General features: G+C 38.3%; 1 protein-coding gene across 18 annotated transcripts in view; it reads left to right on the top strand.

Annotated features, from left to right (window-relative positions):
* The window catches only part of TBC1D4 (TBC1 domain family member 4), a 175,987-nt gene that overhangs the window by 106,175 nt on the left and 49,285 nt on the right, over nucleotides 1–20,527 (top strand). For all 18 annotated transcript variants that reach the window (XM_070578458.1, XM_070578461.1, XM_070578460.1 and 15 more), the window contains exons 2-5: nucleotides 4,078–4,668; nucleotides 6,126–6,215; nucleotides 9,486–9,590; nucleotides 15,195–15,327. In XM_070578458.1, coding sequence (XP_070434559.1) covers nucleotides 4,078–4,668; nucleotides 6,126–6,215; nucleotides 9,486–9,590; nucleotides 15,195–15,327 — 919 coding nt within the window. The remainder of the gene's footprint in view (nucleotides 1–4,077; nucleotides 4,669–6,125; nucleotides 6,216–9,485; nucleotides 9,591–15,194; nucleotides 15,328–20,527) is intronic.

The raw sequence follows: 20,527 nt of genomic DNA, 5'->3' as shown, positions 1-20,527 counted from the left end.
GCCTTAAATAAATGCCTCAATAGAAGGTTTCCTTGGTTCTCTGATAACTCATTTCCCCACTATGAATATTTTACTGCCCTTGCTTTATCAGTGTCCCTTCTGGTGTGGGCTCTGAGTGTGTAGGCTGGGGCTCTATAACTTGAACTTTTATGTGTGTCTTTGGATAAGTAAAAACAGAGCCGAATGTTGTTAGATGGGTTTTGTGTTAGTCTTTCTGCAGCCCAGGACATCGAAAGCCGCACACTCATGAGCTGAGAGAAGGTATTCAAGGCAACTAAAATCTGTGTTTTATGGTGCAGTTAACAACTCAGATTATTGGAAGATTAAGTTACCTACTCAGTTTAGTCGAGATGATACATTTTGCTTGTATAAACTGGGTCATTAAGTGAGTTACATTTAGGTATTAAGCGTTTACCTGTGGTCACAGGGAAGTGTCCTGTGAGACTATAGAAATTCAGCCTCTAGTCATTTCTTCACATAAGAGCTTTCAATATATAAGGGTAGAGAAAAAGTACAAACATGGAATACAGAGGAATTGACACAACTAAGGTTGAATTGACTTTGTTTGCAGTCTCAATGGTAGAATATACCTCTAATAATCATTTAAATATTTGTAGCAAGATCAAAATTCTGCGGATTCAAAAAAATTCTATAGATATTTTTTATTCTGCATTCTGTAGGGACACTTGGAAATTTAGGAGCACTTGGATTGCAAAATCAGATGAAAAGTCTAATGAAATATGGTTAGTGAGGAAGAAGGGAGCATCTTTCGGAGGGTTTTGCCTAACCCACCTGAATCATTTTACTTTTTGCAGAGTTGAATGTCCAGCTCACTCTCCATAGTTTTGACGCCTGTCTGAGGCTAAGGCAAAAAGACAATGACAGAGGGCAAAGGGTGCTGGTCATGCATTGTACAAAACACCTGACTTTTTCCCTGAGAAGTGTCAAGTGTTCAGGGTGAGTCATTGAAACTATAGCATTTGGACTTTATTTGTTCATAGGAAATACTTGACTAGCAAACTAAAATTCTTGTGTTTTCTTTTTTTCTGAGGAAGATTTGCCCTGAGCTAACATCCACTGCCAATCTTCCTCTTTATGTATGTGAGCCACTACCACAGCATGGCCACTGACAGACGAGTGGTGTGGGTCTGCGCCTGGGAACCGAACCTGGGCTGCTGAAGCAGAGCACACCAAACTTAACCACTAGACCACCAGGGCTGGCCCAGTTCTTGTGATTTTTGAACTGTGAATGCTCTGGTGGTATATCCCAAATAATTATGTGAAAGAGAAGAAGTTCTGGTTTTAGAATTGGTGGAGAAGATGTGAAAATGTACCAAATATGTCTGAATGTGAGGCAACCCCGAGTATAAGATGATCTTCCTCTTTCCCAAAGATAAAAAAGGTTGTTTTTTATTGTTTGTTTGTTTGGTTTTTGCCAATACAGATATTGAGTGTACCTACTTTGTACCAGGAATTATTCTTGGCTCTGAGGATGCAAAGAAAAAAATGCAAAAAGAGCAAAAAGACAAATCATCACTCTCTTAGGGCTTATATTCTAGCAAGTAAATTATACGGAATGTTAAAAGTGCTATAGAAAATGCCATAACTAGAAGGACCCACAACGAACAATATACAACTATGTACTGGGGGGCTTTGGGGAGAAAAAGGAAAAAAATTAAATCGTTAAAAAAAAAGTCTGTTTAAAAGTGCTATAGAGAGTAATAAAGTAGGAGAAAAAATCTAGGGGAATGCTGGCTGTGCCAGAGAGACAAAGAGAGTGTGTGTGTGTTGTGTGTGTGTGATTTGGGGTGGGGGGGGTGACTGCTGTCTCACATGGTGGCATGAAAGCATGGATGTAGATGAGATGAGGGAGTGAGCCATGCACTTATCTGGGTAGGAGCACGGAGTTCAGAGACCTTGAGAGAGTGTGCTTGGCATTTAAGGAGTAGCTAGGAGGCCAGTGTGGCTGGAGCAGAGTGAGTGAGAGGGAGCATAGTGTAGGAGTAAGGTCAGAGGAAATGAGGAGAGGCTAAAGATGAAAATCCAGGTTGACTATCTAAGGGTCATACGGAGGCGGCATAGCCACAGTGCACATTTAATCTATCTGTATGTCACATGCAGATGGCCAGGGCTCTTAGGACATTGTAAGGATCTTGTCTTTTACCCTGAATGAAATGGGGACCTTGGAGGATTGCAGGTGAGAAACATGACTTAAGTTTGAAAAGGATCCTTCTGACTTGTGAGTAGGTTGAAAGGGGCAAGGGACACCACTTAAAAGGTTATTGCAGTAAACCAGGTGAGAGATGATAAGTAGTATTCCATAGTGTGACTATACCACATTTTGTTTATCCGTTCCCTTTTTTCTTCAGTTTTATTGAGATTAACTGACATATAATGTTTCATTAGTTTAAGGTATACAATATAATGATTTGATACATGTAAATATTGTGAAATGGTTGCCACAATAAGTTTAGGTACCATCATTCACAAACAGTTAACAATTTTTTTTGTTGATGAGAACTTTTAATATATACTCTCTTAGCAACTTTCAAATGTACAATACAGTATTATTAACTGTAGTCACCATGCTGTACATTACATCCCCAGGACTCACTTGTCTTATAACTGGAAGTTTGTACCTTTTGATCCCCTTCATCCATTGACCTCGCCACCCTCGCCTCTGGCAACCAGCAATCTGTTCTCTTTATCTCTGAGCTATATTTTTTTAGATGCCACATATAAGTGAGATCATACAGTCTTTGTCTTTCTCTTTCTGACTTATTTCAGTTAGCCTAACACCCTTGAGGTCTATCTGTGTTGTTGCTAATGGCAGGATTTCCTTCTTTTTTATGGCTAAATAATATTCCATTATGTATATTTCTTTATCCATTCATCCGTCAGTGGACACTTAGGTTGTTTCCATGTGCAGATATCTTTTCAAGATAGTGATTTTGTTTCCTTTGGATGTATGTACACACATAGAAGTAGAATTGCTGGGTCATATGATAGTTCTATTTTTAATATTTTGAGGGATCTCCATACTGTTTTCCATAGTGGCTGACCAATTTACATTCCAACCAACAGTGTTCCCTTTTCTCCCCATCCTTACAGTACTTGATATCTCTTGTCTTTTTGATGATAACTATTCTAACAGGTGTAAGGCTATATCTTCTTGTGGTTTTGATTTGCATTTCTCTGATGGTTAGTGAGCATTCACTTGTTAATTAAGATTGTGGTTATTTCCAGTTTGGGGATATAATGACTAAAGGTTCTAAGAGTATCAGTGTACAAGCCTTTGTGTGGATATATGTTTTCAGAGCTTTTAGCTAAATCTCTGAGAGTAGAATGACTGGGTCGTGAGTTAGGTCTATGTTTAACTCCTAAGAAACTGCCAGTTTTCTAAAGTGGTGTTGCCATTTTACATTTCTGCATACAGTGTATGAGAGTTCCAGTTGCTCCACATCCCAATGGGCACTTGGTCTTTTGGTCTTAGCCATTCTAGTTGATGTGTAATGGATCTTACTATGGTTTTAATTTGCATTTTCCCTGATGGCAAATGCTGATGAGGGGTGTCTGGATTTTAATCTCTTCATCCAGAAGGTTTTTTAATCCTCATTGTTGAAACTTTGGTTCTTTTCAGCTGAGGCTCATAATAACTTTTATTTATTTATGTATTTGTTCAGTCGTGGTTGGTACGTTAGTATGCTACACTTTTATTTATTTATTTTTAACTTTTGACCCCTCACAATAACTTTTAAAAGTATTCAAAGGATATATTATGATTTATTAGAGGTTGGCAATGGCTTATATAGCTTCATGCCTTTGTTTTTGGGAAACAAAAATATTTAAAGTGGGAAAGTATAATACTGATATTATTAATTCAATCTCACTTTTAAGTCATTTATGTCCGATAGTATAATTTAAGTTTATGCTTTATTTTATGTAGGGTCTGACTATTACTTTCTATATTTTATCCTTTAGGATGAGAATGCATTCCGTGTGATAATAACAGGTCTAGGTAAATATAAATTATCTCTAAATATTCAACTGAAGTGAGGATTTTTAATTCTTTTCCAGGTTCCTGATGTTATCAGCAGCATAAGGCAGTTATCTAAAGCTGCCATGAAAGAGGATGCCAAACCCAACAAAGATAACGAGGACGCCTTTTACAACTCTCAGAAGTTTGAAGTCTTGTACTGCGGCAAGGTGACGGTGACCCACAAGAAGGCCCCGTCCAGCCTCATTGATGACTGCATCGAAAAGTTCAGCCTGCACGAACAGCAGCGCCTGAGGATCCAGGGGGAGCAGCGCGGTGCGGATGCCGGAGGCGAGGACTCCGCCGTCTTCGAGGCCGAGGCGCCCGGTTCCCCCGCAGGCATTCTGTTGGAGGAAGGGGATGGCGTCACCAACACCCACCCTGCCTTAGCAGCCCCGGCCAGCCAGCCCGGACCGTCCAGCTCTCGAGGGTGCTTCCCTGAGCGGATTTTGGAAGATTCTGGCTTTGATGAACAGCAGGAGTTCCGGTCTCGGTGCAGCAGCGTCACTGGAGTCCTGCAAAGGAAAGTTCACGAGAACAGCCAAAAACCACAGCCTCGAAGGAGACATGCCAGCGCGCCCAGTCACGTACAGCCCTCCGATTCGGAGAAGAACAGAACAATGCTGTTTCAGGTGCGGCCCTGGCAGGGGGCTCTCCCGGGTTTCGTCATCCATTGCTAGACAGAAGCTGCCGGCTCCAGCTCCTGCCCGTTCCTCATTCTGCAATAATCCGATGTTTATTTCTTACCCCCTGGGAAGCAGATAAAGCAGATGGAGAGCAAAGAAAAGTAGTGAAGGGGTGAGAGGCAGACGTGGAATGTGAATTGTAAGAAATTAGGGAGCAGGGAAAGGAGGGGAGGGGAAAGAAGTTATTAAAGGAGCATCATGGAAAGCTGGTGGAGAGAATCAGAGTAGACTGCTCCTAGTATCTCCACCATTTGCCTTAGGTCCATTATTAGATGTTGTTGTTGTTTCTTAAATGACAGAAAGCCAATCTTATAAAGGATTTAAAGATGTGACTCTGGGAGAGTGTGAATAGGCATGGAGGAGAAAAAGGGAGTATTCTAGAGAGGAAAAAAGAAGTCGAGAGACTCGTAGGTGTATTTTCAGAGGAGAATACCCCAATTTACTCTGTCACACAAAAAGAAAGGTTAAGGAAACACCTCAGGCCTGATAATTTACTGGACTAGTTATTAAAATAATTGGGTGCAAGCTGTATTATAAGTGTAAAAGATAATTCTAAAAAGTAGTTTTTGAAGTTGTACATGATATAGAAAATGTCAAGTTCCACTTAAAGGAACTTGGTTTGTAACAATGCCCTATAGAGGTTCTTTAATTAATCCTCAGCTTTGAGGATTAACTTGAGTTTCCCTTAGATTTGAGTTTTCCTGAAAAAATGTGTCCTTTTATCCTGTTGTAAAGAACCCTTGAGAAGGAAATTCTGCAGTTACCTTGATAAACAGTCCCGGTGTGTAATATTTGCTTTATCGGAAGTTCATAGGTTTTTTGTTTTGTTCTGTTTCATTTTTGATAACTCTAGGCATGTAAAGTGTCTAGAGTCTTTTCTTGGATGATATGTTAACTGAGTTTCCTCTCTTATTTGAGCTATTAGATTTGTTCTTTTTCTTAACTAGCACAGTCCTTGCTGTTAATTTTTTAAACGGTTGTTTATTTTTAAAAATTTTAACTTATCCATCCAATTGCAAATATATCTTTTCCTTACCATTTGGGAGAACATATGGTTACAAATTATAATTAAATAATTGGTATTTTTAGAAATCATGAAGTGAGGAAAGTTTACTTTTGTTTTTTAAAAAAACTGTGATTTCTAATCTGGAAAAAAAATGGTTTTTTGTTTCTTGTAAATTAAGACCAACTTAACTTTCATGATTTTTAGACGAAAGGAAGACATGTTTTGAGACGGCTGATATTTAGGTTGAAATGTTGGTTGGATTGGATGCTGATGCACCTGTGAATGAAATATCTGGGAGATAGTATTTGCATCTATATCATTAGATGAATATTTAATTATAAAGTAAGAGGTTAGGTTCTTGTGAGTTTCAATTAATTGGAATGTCTTTATTTTTAAGGTTGGGCGGTTCGAGATTAACCTTATCAGTCCAGACACTAAATCAGTTGTGCTTGAAAAGAACTTTAAGGATATCTCTTCTTGTTCTCAGGTATGTACTGAAGTAGATCCTAGTATTTGAAGAAACCAACTAAATCTTGTTTCTTAATTAATCACAAAATAGCTGAGCTTAATGCTTCAAATTTTAGTATGTTTTTAATTTTAATTATTTTCATGTAGATTTGTTTTAAACCAAGAGTGTTCATGTGTTTGTGTCTGTGCCATTAATAAAATCCTTTCCGGGTCCCTCAGTATCATAATGGTTTATCCTTATTATTGTCTACCCTGTCTCCTTGGAGCATCACTTCATCAAAGTCCTTCCAGTGACGGAATTTTTCTGGTGATGAGTTCTTGTGAAAATACCCTCACGGTCAGCGGTCCCCAGACTCTTGGGCAGTGGGACACGTGGGTATCACTGAGTCATGCTTGTTCTTTATACGGTGGTAGGTAGTAAAAGAAGAACTAGTACTTTCAACTTCTAGTAATGTAAATGCCAAATTTGGAAAAGAAGGTTTTGGCATATTTTTGTTCTTTTATTTTTAATTTGCAAACTGTGTATTTGAAAGTTTATGAAATAATTGAGACACGTAAATGTGTACAAGGTCATATTAAGCATAAACTAGTGTCCTAAGTACCTTTGTAATAATTTAGCATATCTGTCCAGAAGTTAGAGCTACCTAAATGTGTGGTAAACATAGAAAGGATTTTTGAAGATTTGGAATGGAGGAGTATCTAAATCTAGATATGAGAAGGTTGAGAGTGCACAGATGCTTCTGAGGAGGTCCTTGGAACAGAGCAGGATTAACTTCTTTCCTAGCAAGGTGACTTGGAGGTATCTTCAGGGACCTGGATCTTGTCAAGGTCCCTTTCCATATTTTAGTGTTGAAAAATCAAGATTAGCATTACCATAGATAGGATATTCAGACATTCTTTCCTTCAAAAATAACAAGCTTTTATATGTCTTAATTATTCGCCTCAGCCTCAACTAATGCGGTTTCACTCGTCATATCTTAATATTTATTCTATTATAAGGAGACATGAAATTATGTTGTGAAGATAAAAATCTTCTACTCTAATAACAGAGAGAGGCAGCATCTGACTGTTAGAAGAATATATTGCAATTTTTAAATTCCCATTTAGAGGACAAAAAATTTGGTAGAAAGATTATTCACTTTAACTGAAAAAGTGTTTTTTAAGCATTCTTGTAATTCCCTGTTTACTGGGGGTCCCTGCAAGACTGTAAGCTCTGTGAGGACAGGTGTCTTATTCTGTGGTGTGTTATTCTGTAGCGCATCAGCATAAGATGTGTTCAGACAAAGCTTAGCACTTAGGTGTTCTGTAAATGTTGAATGAATATTTCTACATGTTGGGCCTTGTGCTTAGCACAGGGGAGAGAGAGGTGTGCAAACCAGTGGGGTTCCTGCCCCCCAAAGCTCAAAGACTCAACCTAAAAAGCTGTGCCTCCCCTCCACACTCCCCAAGCCTCCCAGTAAGAAAACTAGCAATGCTCATTGAACATCCAAAGGAAAAAAAAAAAAATAGTGGAGGGAGGGAAAACAAAGAAGAAAAGAACCAGCCAAACCAAATATACAAAACTGGCAGTTCAAACATGATTTTTTTCTTTTTTTTTTAAAGCAAGCTTTGTATTCTGACATTCTGGTTCAGAAAAAGAATTAAACAAAAATATGAGGGAAATTTGTGGAAAGGCGTTTTTATTTTTTGCTTGAGGAAGATTTGGCCTGAGCTAACATCTGTTGCTAATTATCATCCTCTATTTTGTCTGTGGATCACCACCACAGCATGGCTGCCGATGAGCAGTGTAGGGCCGTGCCTGGAAACTGAACCCACCAAACTCAACCACTAGGCCATGGGGCCGGCCCTGGAAAGGCTTTTGATCAGAATAATGGTCAGGTTAACCTTGCTCCTCACTGAGTAGCCCTGCTCTTCTTAACTTCTTTCCATAGAATTGAACTGATATAATATAGCCACATTCAGGAACAGGGATGGTTTCTAACACATGCACACCTACAATGTTTCTTTCTTCAAAATCTGTAGGACTGTTTCCCTGGCAAGCGTGGGGGAATAAGGGAGTGGTTTTCTTTACTGGAAACATTACCACTGCCTGAAGACTCGCTAAGCTAATGAGGTCCTATGAATTTTTCCTGTTTAGTACTGAGCTAGTGTAAGATATTCTTTAATCATTAATGAGTTGTACCAGGTGGAGCTTACTTTCACCTCATGAGTTGTAACCTCACTCCTGATTGACCTTTTTCTTTTTACCTGAGTTGATTTCCTTTTTCCATGTCTTTTGGATAGATTGAGTTTATGAGTATAAGCAGAGTGGTTACCATTTTTCAAACACACCAGGAGCTATAGTAGATATTTCTTAGTTCTCAGTCTCAAAAATTCCTGACAGTAGGTGCCCTTACTACTATTTTGTAATGAGAAATGCAGCCTCAGAGATAATTATTAGCAACCTGGAACAAACTCTCATGCCTAGTTGCTTGGTTGAACCTAGATTGAAGCACAAATCTCTCTGACTGAAAACCTTGTTTTCCTTTCACTGGGATGTAAATTATTGCAGGACAACATTAAATTTTTTGTTTATCTGGCTTTTCAAAACACTGTGCTTGCTATTGAAATAAGAAGGTGCTGTCTACTAATTGCTATGTATGTATTCAGGCTGATTGAAATTCACAGATGATTCAGAATTTTTTGTTAAGTGTAGCTGAGGTTTTTTCACCTGTATTCAGGAAGTCCAGTGATTTGTGAATTTGTATAATTGAGGTCTGCAAAAGTTTCTTTAATATATTAGTCTTCTAACTGTTGTGGCGCCTTGAATGTCTTTAAATAGACAAATATTCTGTTATTTTTAATACATAGTTTAGGAAATTGTATGCCATTTAATTAGAGCATTGTCAGTTGTAGTTTTTATGGTTCTTAAGCTCATATGGACAAGAATAGGGTTTATGATGAATCATTAGCCTGCCTGTTCTAAGACCAATAAATTGAAAACTCCATTACTGCAAACACTGAGTAGTGGTTTTATCAGGAAAGACAGTGGATCATGCCATCGTATTTTTCTTCTTGTGGCTCTGAGTCACAGAGCGTTTGTCAGAAACAAAACAATCTGAGTTAGTTTCATCTTTTATTTTATGTATCAAAGGCCTCTACATAAATTCGCTATGACATTGTGTCCCCATCACAGTGCTGTGAAGGAGAAATGCATGGAGGTGTGAAAGCATAGAACCAACATTGATTTCCCTAGTGTTGATTAAAAGGACATATTCCCATGAACACTGCCCTTCTTTTTTCCCTCTAGGGGATAAAGCACGTTGATCACTTTGGCTTTATCTGTCGGGAGTCGCCAGAGCCTGGGCTGAGCCAGTATATCTGTTATGTGTTCCAGTGTGCCAGTGAATCTCTGGTAAGTGCTGTGTTTGCTGTCCACGTGCTCCTGCCCACAGAGCCTCGTCTCTTATGAACCCAAGCCTCAGAAAGCAGCTCTCAGGGGGAAAAGAAGAGGGCATCTCTTAGAAAGCCTAGGTACTTGCTTGAGTTTAACAAATCCAGTCATGTTACCAGGAGTATTTTTAAAAGGTAGGAAAAGACTAATAATAGAAGAGCTATTTTTCCATTGCTCATGTAAGAAGATAAGGAAGACCTCTTATTCTCTTAGTTGCTGTAATATCTCGGAGAGTATAGTGCTTATATCAACAGAGTAGAGAATGATTTTGTTTTTTCCCTTTATTTCATTAGCCCTGTCCTCATTTTTTAAATACTTTTATTTTTTATGGTCTTATTTTAGCCTTCATTTTCTTTCTTTGGAATTTGGAAGTCAGTTCTTCTCTCCAACACTCCCACCCCCTCCCCTTTTATGGGGGCAGTTGGAGTTCAAGAAGAAAAATGTAAGGCAAACTTGGAAATACATCTGAGTGTCTAAAAATGTGTTGATATTTTTCCCTAAATTTTTTTACTTATTCTTCCACTTGTGTTACCTCTCCTATTTGAACATAACCCTTTAGATGTATGACCATACTTTGAAAAAAAAAATTTCCTCAGATATGTAATCCTCTCACAAGCATTTCTGTCAGGGAAGCACACACCACTTAGACATGTACAAATAAGCCAGGCAGCTTTCTCCTCGTTTCCTTGGTGCATATTACAATCATTCCTGCTTTACTCTTGCCTTCCATATTCCCACTGTGGACACTGAGTTTAGGAATAATAAAGAAAGGGGGCTGAATTGGTACAAAGGCACTTTTTGACTAGTGCTCTCTGGGTCTCAACCTTTTTCTCTAGGGAATATAGCACTCTCATCACTAACAGTTTCTTACTCAAGAGAGTTTCATTTGCGTTTTGTTCTCACTCTAGATAATTAACTATGCCTATGAGGAATCCACATGTTTGTATGTAGGTGACCGCTATATAATAGGTTCAGTTCAGGACTCAAGATAGAAATTTGAGAGTTCTTATTATGTAAATAATAACATATAACAATAACATGTAATATAACAATAATATATATGGCAACATAATAATAATATGTAAGGCGTGGGGATGTCTGAGCACCTAGGGGAAGAAAGAGAGAGAAAGCCAAAGAGAACTAGTGATACAACACTGGAAAATCCCAACCAAGTAAGTGTTAGGGAGAAAATGATAATCTAGGATACTCTGCCCCATGCCCCACTCCCTACCCCATCCCCTGCCTGTTTCACCTTTCATTCCTTTCCTCCTCTTTCCCTTCTCCTATCTAAGACTGATTCTTTCCCCATATGCTAGATCCCTTACACTCTTACCTTCCCTAAACCTGTCATATATCTCATATTTTATTGTGGCAGTTTCATTTACCCGACTTCCCAATTTAGAAACCATGATGCATTCTCTTTTACCTTCTCTATCCACTTGCTCACCAAATCCTATTAATTTAAAGATAGAAATGTCCCTTATATCCATCTCTCCTCCTTTTCTGCTATGTCTGCTCCCTGATTCTGGACATTCGTTTTCTTTACTTAGACTACTGTATTAGCGTGCTAACTAGTCTGCCTGCCCCTGCTTTAATCCGTCGTCTGTCCACTTTCTTCATTATGCTATAGCTTTATGTCTCACAAAATTTCCTCATCAGAAACCAATTTATGCCTCTTTGTTAAGGGACAAAAATCTAGATTGTTTAGCATGGCAGAAGGGCCTTCCTCATTCTTTTCTAAACCCCGCTGGAAGACCATTTCCTTGCACATGCTGTTCCGCCTCCTAAGCTCTTCTCCAGGCCAGACCGCAGAGGCTGGTGTGATGGTTGGTGTGATGTTGCTTTTATTTGGTTCGCTACCAAAGCAGCAAATGGTTTGTGCATGGGACACGTGAGATCAAGGATGTGAGTGAGGGGCTGGGGCCCACAGAAGCGCAGCTGAAGTTCTGCAGTCACTGTTGGCTGCGTGGAGTGAGGAATCTGTGCGTCAGAGGTGGCCAGAGCCTGGGCTCCCTGCTTTTGTACTGTCAGACAGGGAAGGCGACCCTGTCGCCTCAAGGGTCCGCCCTGCTACTGAAGAGGGAGATTGTGCTATGCTTTCGTTGTCAATTTCCTGGTGGCCTTCCTGCTGCTTCATTGGATGTGAAGCAGATCTGGCCTTGCTCTACTGTGACTTGAATACCTTTCCTTCTTTTCCACTGTGCATCTTTTTAGAACCAGGCTTAAATATCACATCCTATTGTTAAATATCACATGCCTCTTCTGACACCTTCTTTTTCAGGAGTTGACTCCTTTAGTTGCTCTGTCGTCAGTGCTCTTGCGGCACCTTGTTCATAGGCTCTAACAGTTCCTATGAATCCCCACACTTATTTATTTGTTCACATAACTTTCTACTCCACTAGACTGTGAATCCCACAAGGTTAGAACTGTTCCTGCTCTTGTCATACCCCCCAGTGTTGCTAGACTAGCAGGTGCTACATGTGTTTTGAGTGATTGAGTGTGTTACTCTTAACTTCAGGTAATCATTTTCTAGGTGCTAGTTAATCTTTGGTTATTGGATAACCTGCCCTAAGAGGAAGACCAGTAAAACCTTCTTATTTCCAATCGCTTTTACGAGTTTTGTTTTGCTTGTTGTTTTTAGTATTTTCGTTTTACCCTTGTGCATGGAGAATGAGTTTTTGAAACAGGAAGTTAGAGTAGAAAGTCTGGGAACGTACTGCATTTTTCCACCTTAAGAAGCTCTGTGACTAAGGCAACAGACTAGACTGGCTGAGAATGTCTTCCTATTACATTGAAGCTGTGTCAGGATGTCAGTTTGGGCTTTGTTGTTCTTAAGAACAGACATATGCCAGAATCTTTGCAACCCTGTTTCCTCTAATTTTATCAGTAAGCATCTGAACTGAATAGTGAAGCATCAGAACTGCAAGCTAGAAGAAAAATTAAATGCAAATTTCCTGTATAACAGACGATAGCTCAAGCATCTGACATATAGAATACAACAAAACAGTCAGTTAAATATTATAGGTCTAAGTAGTGTTATGATTGATGTGGCTTGGCAGTTGTGTAAGACAAAGTGTTGCAAAACCACACGTGCTGACTTATCTTCTCTGAGTACAAACAATACACACCTAGCATTTTCTTTTGCTTCTTTGTAGCAATCGCTTTGAATTGCTGAACAGTGTAGTGTTGGATGGGCCCTGGAGGGTCACGCTGGAAGTTTAGATGCTCAGGACTCCTTCCTTCCTTCCTTCCTTCTTTGGAAAATAGACAGGTGGCTTAATCTTGTTTAACCAACCCTTGAGATTTGTAGAAAATATCCTTTCTGTTTTCTCCAAAATTGACTTAAAAGGTGTGAAAAAAATGTAAGTTACTACAACTTATAGACAAAGAAAAAGTAAAACTCCACAGATGCAGACAGCAATATCCAGGAGAAGTACAACCAAAAGAAGAGAAAAGACCCAGAACTTGTTTGGGGTTAATAGTTTAAATTTTTCCAAAGACTTAGACTAGAAAATCTTTTGAAGTCCTTACACTTTCTGTGATTCTTAGACTTATTCTCAAATATTATAAAATACCTAAGTTTAGTATGTAAATGTTTATGAGCATTATCTTCATTATGGATTTTCACCTTAATATTATAAATTGGCTTTCTTTGTCCTCTCTCATACTTTTCACTGGAAATTTGATTTTGCCTGATGACAATGCTAAGAGTACTTTCTTTTTGATTGCATATGATTGATTTATCTTTGCTCATTCCTGTACTTTTAACCTTTTAACACAACCTATGATTTTTTTGTGGTTGTGTCTAGACTAAAACAATTAAGTTATTCCTAGTGCACTAATTTGAACTTTTAGTTGCTCTGATCCCATGATAGAATTTTTAGGCCATCTGGAAAGAATGGTGGATTAAAAAAAATAAAACATTTAAAACTTTAGAAGTTAAAGTTTTTAGTAACATTTGTGGCTGGGAGAAATTGGTAGCCACATTTCAGATACCATTGAAATGGCCTTTTGTTTCATCTGGAAATAGAGAAGAAAATATGAAAGTTCAGTATTTTCATTGGAGGCCTTTTACAAGGCACTGTTACTAAATGACAAATAATAAACCTATGTGAAAACTAAGCAGATGCTTCACCCCTTCAGTGACTTAAATAAACGAGAAACAAGAGTATAGAAATAAATATCTGCATAAGTAATTGAAAGTGCTTTTGAATACATAACAAGGCAAATGAAATCAAAATGCAAAGACATTAAATCTTTAGTGCTTTTACTTTCAAGAATTCAAAATCTTTATTTTTTAATTATGGTGTAAAAGAACAGATTTTATGAATAATTCTTATTCATGATACGATGTGAAATTACTCATAAGCCTTTTAAAAAGTTGATAGTATAGAAAAACATAACTGAATAATGACTGGCTGCCTAGTGTATGATCTCTGCTCTCAGTAATATGAGAACAATAAAGTTTCTTGTTATTCTAGGTTCCTCATACCCTCAAATGCAGAAATAGATTAAATCCTTTAAATAATAGCTTCATCTTAAATCAAGCCATAGGCGAAGGAGAAAAAAGAGTCTTAAAAAAATGGTTTACCGAGCATGGTGAATGGTTTTGGACATCAAAGCTGGTTCGGATGTGGTCCTTAGTACTCCCGTAGCTCTGCTGTGCAGGTTTTAGACTTTGATCTAAATTCTACAGTGTGTGGGAAACCACACCTTACATTGATGATTGTGTCACAGAGAAGGAGACATGGCCTGAAGTCGGTTTACCCACCATGAGGATAAGGATGCTGGTTTACCCAGCATGAGGATGTCAGTTGACCTCAAAGAACCAAGTGGGAAACAAGAAGACAAGATTCAGACCTCTTGTCTGAGTCGTTAGAAGAGCAAGAAAGAAACTAGCTAGCAGTTTTCAAGCTGCTGGCCTAGTGGTGAGACTCAGCTATTGGACAACACAATGTCACAGCTTCCTAGTGTTACAAATCAGAAGTGAAATGATAATAAATTAGATGCCATAGAGATAAGAAGCAGCAACCTTCATAGACTTCCCCCAACGTTATTTAAGTTGAATTCATTTTCCCCCAGAACTTTGTCTAAAAACGTTTTGTTTGGTTTTACACTAAAAATTATCCAGAAGGATAAAGTAGCATACTTATTAACACAAGTGAATGTTAAACCTATCTTATTGCTCTCTATGTGTGGCAGACAAAATTTCCAAAGAGATCTTTATCTGGTAAGCTACTTAATTAAACAAAGACCTGACTGACTGTCAGTTAACAGGCCTGTGACAGTATAACACTCACTGGGATTCAAAAATAGCGTTCGAGTAACAGGTCAGTGTTATACGACACGCATTAAAATGGTCTTATTTCATCCAGCTTTCAATTCTATGTATAATTGAAGGTCTAACTTCGAGACAATCTTTTCTCTCTGCTAGCTCTGTAGTCATCAAAATTCCATTATTTATTATCTAGTCAGCGTCAACAAAGTCTCACATCACTCTTGGGCTTTTAATGTGCTCCCATGAAAGCAAACGTTTATAGACCTGAGTCTTGTTTCTTCTTGTAGGTGGATGAGGTAATGCTGACTCTGAAGCAGGCTTTCAGTACGGCCGCAGCCCTGCAGAGTGCCAAGACCCAGATTAAGCTGTGCGAGACCTGCCCTATGCACTCTTTGCATAAGCTCTGTGAAAGGATTGAAGGTATGGTATAACTTGGCCTTGGCAGAACAGGAGTTTGCTTTGGCATTTGGGAAGTGAGAAAGTTGCTACTCTCATTGAAGGGTTCTTTGTTCCGAGACGAAACAAGAGCCCAAAGAATCATTTCTCTTGTCCAGTCAAATTTGTGCTGTCAGTCTCTGCTACGTGCTTGGCTTTTTCTTCTCTTTCTCTATCTTTTTTACGTTTCATTTTTCTTCTGAAGGCAGACTCAAGAAAGGGATTTGTGTTTCCCACAGTTCTGAAGACGCGGCTGTGTGCATAGCGGGAACTGAGCAAATATTTCTTGGATGAATGAAAAGAAGCAAAACCAGCCAGAATGTCTACTGTTTACCTAAGTCTTTCTTTTTTCCCTTTCTCACTTGATATGTTCCTTTTTTCCCAAAGTTTCAGGAATGAAACTTGAGTAGTTTCATTTGAGAGACATTTGAAAATCATGGAGATGATAGGCATCGTATCATAAAGCAAATTTTTAATTAAAAAAAGTATTCTGAGGAGGGGAGAGGGGCATGAGGGAGAGAGAGAGGTGACTCTAATTCACTTTCCTTTTCTTCTCGTTATCTCTTACTAACAAAAAAAGGTTGAAAACTATTGCACGAGAGAAGAAACATAATTTAATCAATACCTATTAAGCATCTACTATGAGCCAGGTAATGTGCTAGGCACTGGGGATATAGAAATGATTGAGATGTGGACTAGGCCATCAGAAAGCTTACAGTCTAAAGTGGAAGATAGGCATGTGAGCAAGTAAATGCAATTCGTTACAATAGGTGTTATAGTAAATGCGGAGAGTGCAGACTCCAGAACAAAGCAGAGAATGGACTAGTCATTGTAAAGGCAAATTGTGATTTCGGTTCAGTAGGCAGCAGAATCATAGGCTTCTGTCAAAATCGGGGATGAACAGCGGTGTTTACTGAATATCCATTCAACTGTGTGATCAAGGACTATTTAAATGTAATATTCAGATTTTAAAAATTATAATTGTAGTTTTACAGAAAGCATATTCTTTTCAAACGTATAAAATATTTACAAAAATGGGACATTCTTTGGTATATGGTAAAGGGAGCATTATAAATCTGTGGTGTAAAGACTGGATTACTTAGGAAATGGTATTGGATCAATGTGCTATCCAATGGAAGAAAAATTCCTTCACCTTGTCCTACTCGAAATACATTCTAGACAGATCAAAGTCCTCAGTATAAACAAACAAAATATTAACATTATTAAAAGAAAATAAGAATATTCTTATGTCCTTGAACAAGGAAGCCTTTATTAAGACACAAAAACTCAGAAACTGTTGAAAGCAGACGTTGACAGATTTGACTTCATAAAAATTTAAGGTTTTTACACAGCAATAACTGCTTACTTGCAAGTTAAAGGATGAGCAACAAATAAAGAGGTAGCAGATTGGTATCCCAAATTTGTAAGAACTCTTATAATCTGTAAGAAAAAGATAAAACCACCAGTAGGAAATTACGCAAATCAAATTAAAAAACACTTCTCTGAAAAGGAAATTGAAGGTCCAATAATAAAAATGAGAAGCCTCTCCACCTTACTAGATATCAGAGAAATGAGAAGGCAAACAGCGATACGACACTCATCAGATTGTTGGTGAATTTGTAGGGATATTGATACATTTGTGCGATGCTGATGGGAGAGTAAATTGGTACATTTTGGGGGACAATTAATAGAAACTCATTAACCTCAAATTGCACATACTCGGTTAACCAGCAGTTCTATGACTTAATAAGAGAAACTCTTACAGAGGCGCAGAAGGTAACATTTTCAAGATTGTATTGTTTGCAAAAAATAATGGATGATTGGAAACAATCTAAATGTCCATCAATAGCATAACTGAAGTATATTCATATAATGGATCAATTAATGGGAATGAATTTGAACTTTATATCAACTTGGATACATCTTAAAATTATGTTATTGAGTGAAAAAATGATTTGCTGAATAACACTCTGACACTGTCTGGAAAATACATAAAATAATACCCTATATTTCTTTAAAAAATTTGATCTGCTTTTAGACTTACAGAAAAGTTGCAGAGAGTTTCCAAATATTTCTCCCCACCTCCCCACATTGTTAGCCTCTTATGTAGCCACAGTGCAATCATCAGAACAGGAAGTTAACATTTGTACAATATTATTATCCAAACTAAACTCTTCAATTGATCTTCACCAGTTTTTTCACTCGTGTCTTTTCTTTGCTCCAGGATCCCAGTCAGGATCCCCCATTGTATGTAGTTGTTATTTTGTCCTGGTCACCTATAGTCTGCAATTCTTCCTCAGTCTTTCCTTGTCTTTCATGACCTTGACATACCCACTGAGTATTGCTCAGGTATTTTGCTGAATGTCCCTCAGTTTGGCCTGTCCAGGGTATTCTCATGTTTAGACTAGGGTCACTCCTCTGGCAAGAGCTCTATAGAAATGATGCTGTGTCCTTCTCAGCACATCTAACCATGGGGCTCATGATGTTCATAAGTTTTATTACTGGTCATGTTGCCCTTAACGCCTGCTCAGGATGGGTGCAGGAATTTTCCACTGTAAAATTACTGTCTTTCCCCCCTGGAATCAACAAACATTTTAGGGAAGATAGTTTGAATCTATACAAATCTCTTTTCTCTCACACCTTTGCCCACTGATTCTAGCGTCTATCAAAGGCAAATTCAGCTCTCTCTATAATGTTTTAATATTTTTAAAATGTAGAACTTATTATATTACTTGGGTAATAAAATATAAAGCAAAAAATGTATATTTATAGGAAAAAAAACCTGGCAGCAAATACTCCCCAAATGTTAATAGGATAAGGATGAGTAATATTTTCCTTTTTGAGTTTTAGTTTTCAAACCTCACACTATAGAAATAAGTTATTTCTATGTAGACGAAGCTAAACACCAGTAAAGAAGCAACTTTGTATTTTCTTTTTAAAACTACACCGTAGGAGTGTTTTAAAATATATTTTCTATAACAGAAAAGAAGTTTCAACTTTCATACAAGTGGACAGCCTGTCACAAGCTGGCTCTCACACCACAGGGGAACAATCGCAGACAGGAAGTATTCTGATTGTATGTAAAAATGGCTAGACCTCAGTTTTGTGGCACCTGAAGTGTTCAGAGACCATTTTAAAGAAAAAGAATGCAAAATTATGAATCAAGAATTAGTAGGGCCCCTCCCAACATCCTGAAACTTCAGTTTATCCAGCTTCAAGGTATGCACATATCCGAAGGGAGCAGAAGAAGGGTCCATATTGACTGCAAAGAGATTCACACAGGTTTATTTTCATAAGACCTTGGAGAACACCTTCTGATATGATTTTCCCCCCTGCCTTCAATATCAAAGAGCCTCAGATAGGGCAGCGCTCTGACAATAAGCATAAAAATAATAACAATAAAGCAGATACTTCTGTAGGACTCACCATGTCTAGGCATTATTATGTTTTGCATATATTAGCCCACTTAATCCATATAAAAATCCCCAAAGATGGGTACTGTTTTTATTTGTTGTTTTACTCATGAGGAAACTGAGGCACTGAGACACATAGTTGGTCATGGTGGCCACATCCACATTGCTTGGAAGGGGCAGAACCAGGATTTGGACTTGTTCAATCTGTTTTCAAGGTGAGTTGATGCCTCCTCTCTGGGAGAATGTCAGAATGTCAGAATTTCAGGGTCCAGCTGCTCTGAAGCCCCGGCATTTGTGTGCCTCCCAGAGGTGTGTTCATCTAAGTAAGATAAGGATGCGAGTTTTAGGCTTGTTTTATGCATAGGTACAAAGTGTAACGCTGGAAGAAGGACCGCATTTCAATTAAGCACAAATTAATAGGAGTAGAAAGTTAGTGAGAAAGATATTTAAAAGTATCTAGATGTTAGTATTTCCTATCACATACTCAGACTTACAGTGTTCCTGTCACTATGTGTGGCTACATTCATAAGGAGTTCTATTTCTTTTTTTTTTTTTTTTTTAAAAGATATGTGTGTGTGTGTGTGTGTGTGTGTATGTGTACATCACAACAACAAGGAGTTCTATTTCTATTGAAAAAAAGAAAGAGAGTAGATAAGTATGCTGATTTGGGGCTAATCATCGATGCCTATGTCAAGTGAGTCTTGCCATTTAGACTGGGAGGAAGAGCGCCAGCCATGTCTGTGGACCGAAGTGAATTGAGGAGGCAGTGTCTAAGGAGAACTCCATCTCCCAAGGACCAACCTCAGGATGTGAAACTAAAGCGATGTTGAGCATCATGCAGATGGAGTGGTTATCCTCAATCTTGTGTTCCTACACTAACATGCATGAGGGATAAATAATATACTTGCCTTTCCATATCAGTAATTCACTAATCAGTGGTTCCAAAATGGGGGGAAGAAGGAAGTCAAATCAGGTTCGCAGCAGTGGAGGGGTGATGGATAATTTGAAAATAAACTCCAGCTGTTTCCAATTCCTTTCCTGAAATAAAGGTCTAAAGAAACTTCCTGGGCTATGGATTTAGTTAAATTATTTCAAATAACTACCCTCTTTACTTCCCTCCTTTTTAATCTTTTATCCTCCTAGGCATGTGAATAAGACACTGGAATAGTAAACAACATAAAACAAAACAAAAACAATCATGTGAATCAGTTTCTTCATATATTGCCTAAGGACCCTCCTAAGGAGACTTTGCCAGCAAATGATAAACTATGGTAGTGAGCGACATCACACCATCAAAATGGATTTTAGCGCCTGCTGTTTCTGTGTGCGATCACAGAGATTTTCAGAGTTTTGTTGTATATTGCACAAAGCAAGGTAAAGCTGAGAAGTTTTCAGGAGCTTTTCTTCTTTCTGATTCCTGTTATATACTGTATAGTGGTTTAAAACAGGTCCAGTCGTGGCACTGTACATGTTCCGATGATGAAATAAATCTAGTTCTTTTAAAGCAATGTATATTTTTTTCATTTCTTTTTTCTTAAAGATTGGCACCTGAGCTAACAGCTGTTGCCAGTCTTCTTCCCGCCACTCCCTTCTTCTTCTCCCCAAAGCCCCCTGGTACATAGTTATATATTGTAGTTATGAGTGCCTCTGATTCTGCGATGTGCGACGCCGCCTCAGTGTGACCTGATGAGTGGTGCCTCGTCCGTGCCCAGGATCCAAACCAGTGAAACCCTGGGCCACTGAAGCGGAGCGCGTGTGAACTTAACCACTCG

The sequence above is a fragment of the Equus przewalskii genome, chromosome 16 (genome assembly GCF_037783145.1).
Source record: "Equus przewalskii isolate Varuska chromosome 16, EquPr2, whole genome shotgun sequence".
NCBI lineage: Eukaryota > Metazoa > Chordata > Mammalia > Perissodactyla > Equidae > Equus > Equus przewalskii.
Note: the sequence above shows the minus strand (reverse complement) of the source record. Positions and strands in the feature narration are given on the sequence as shown.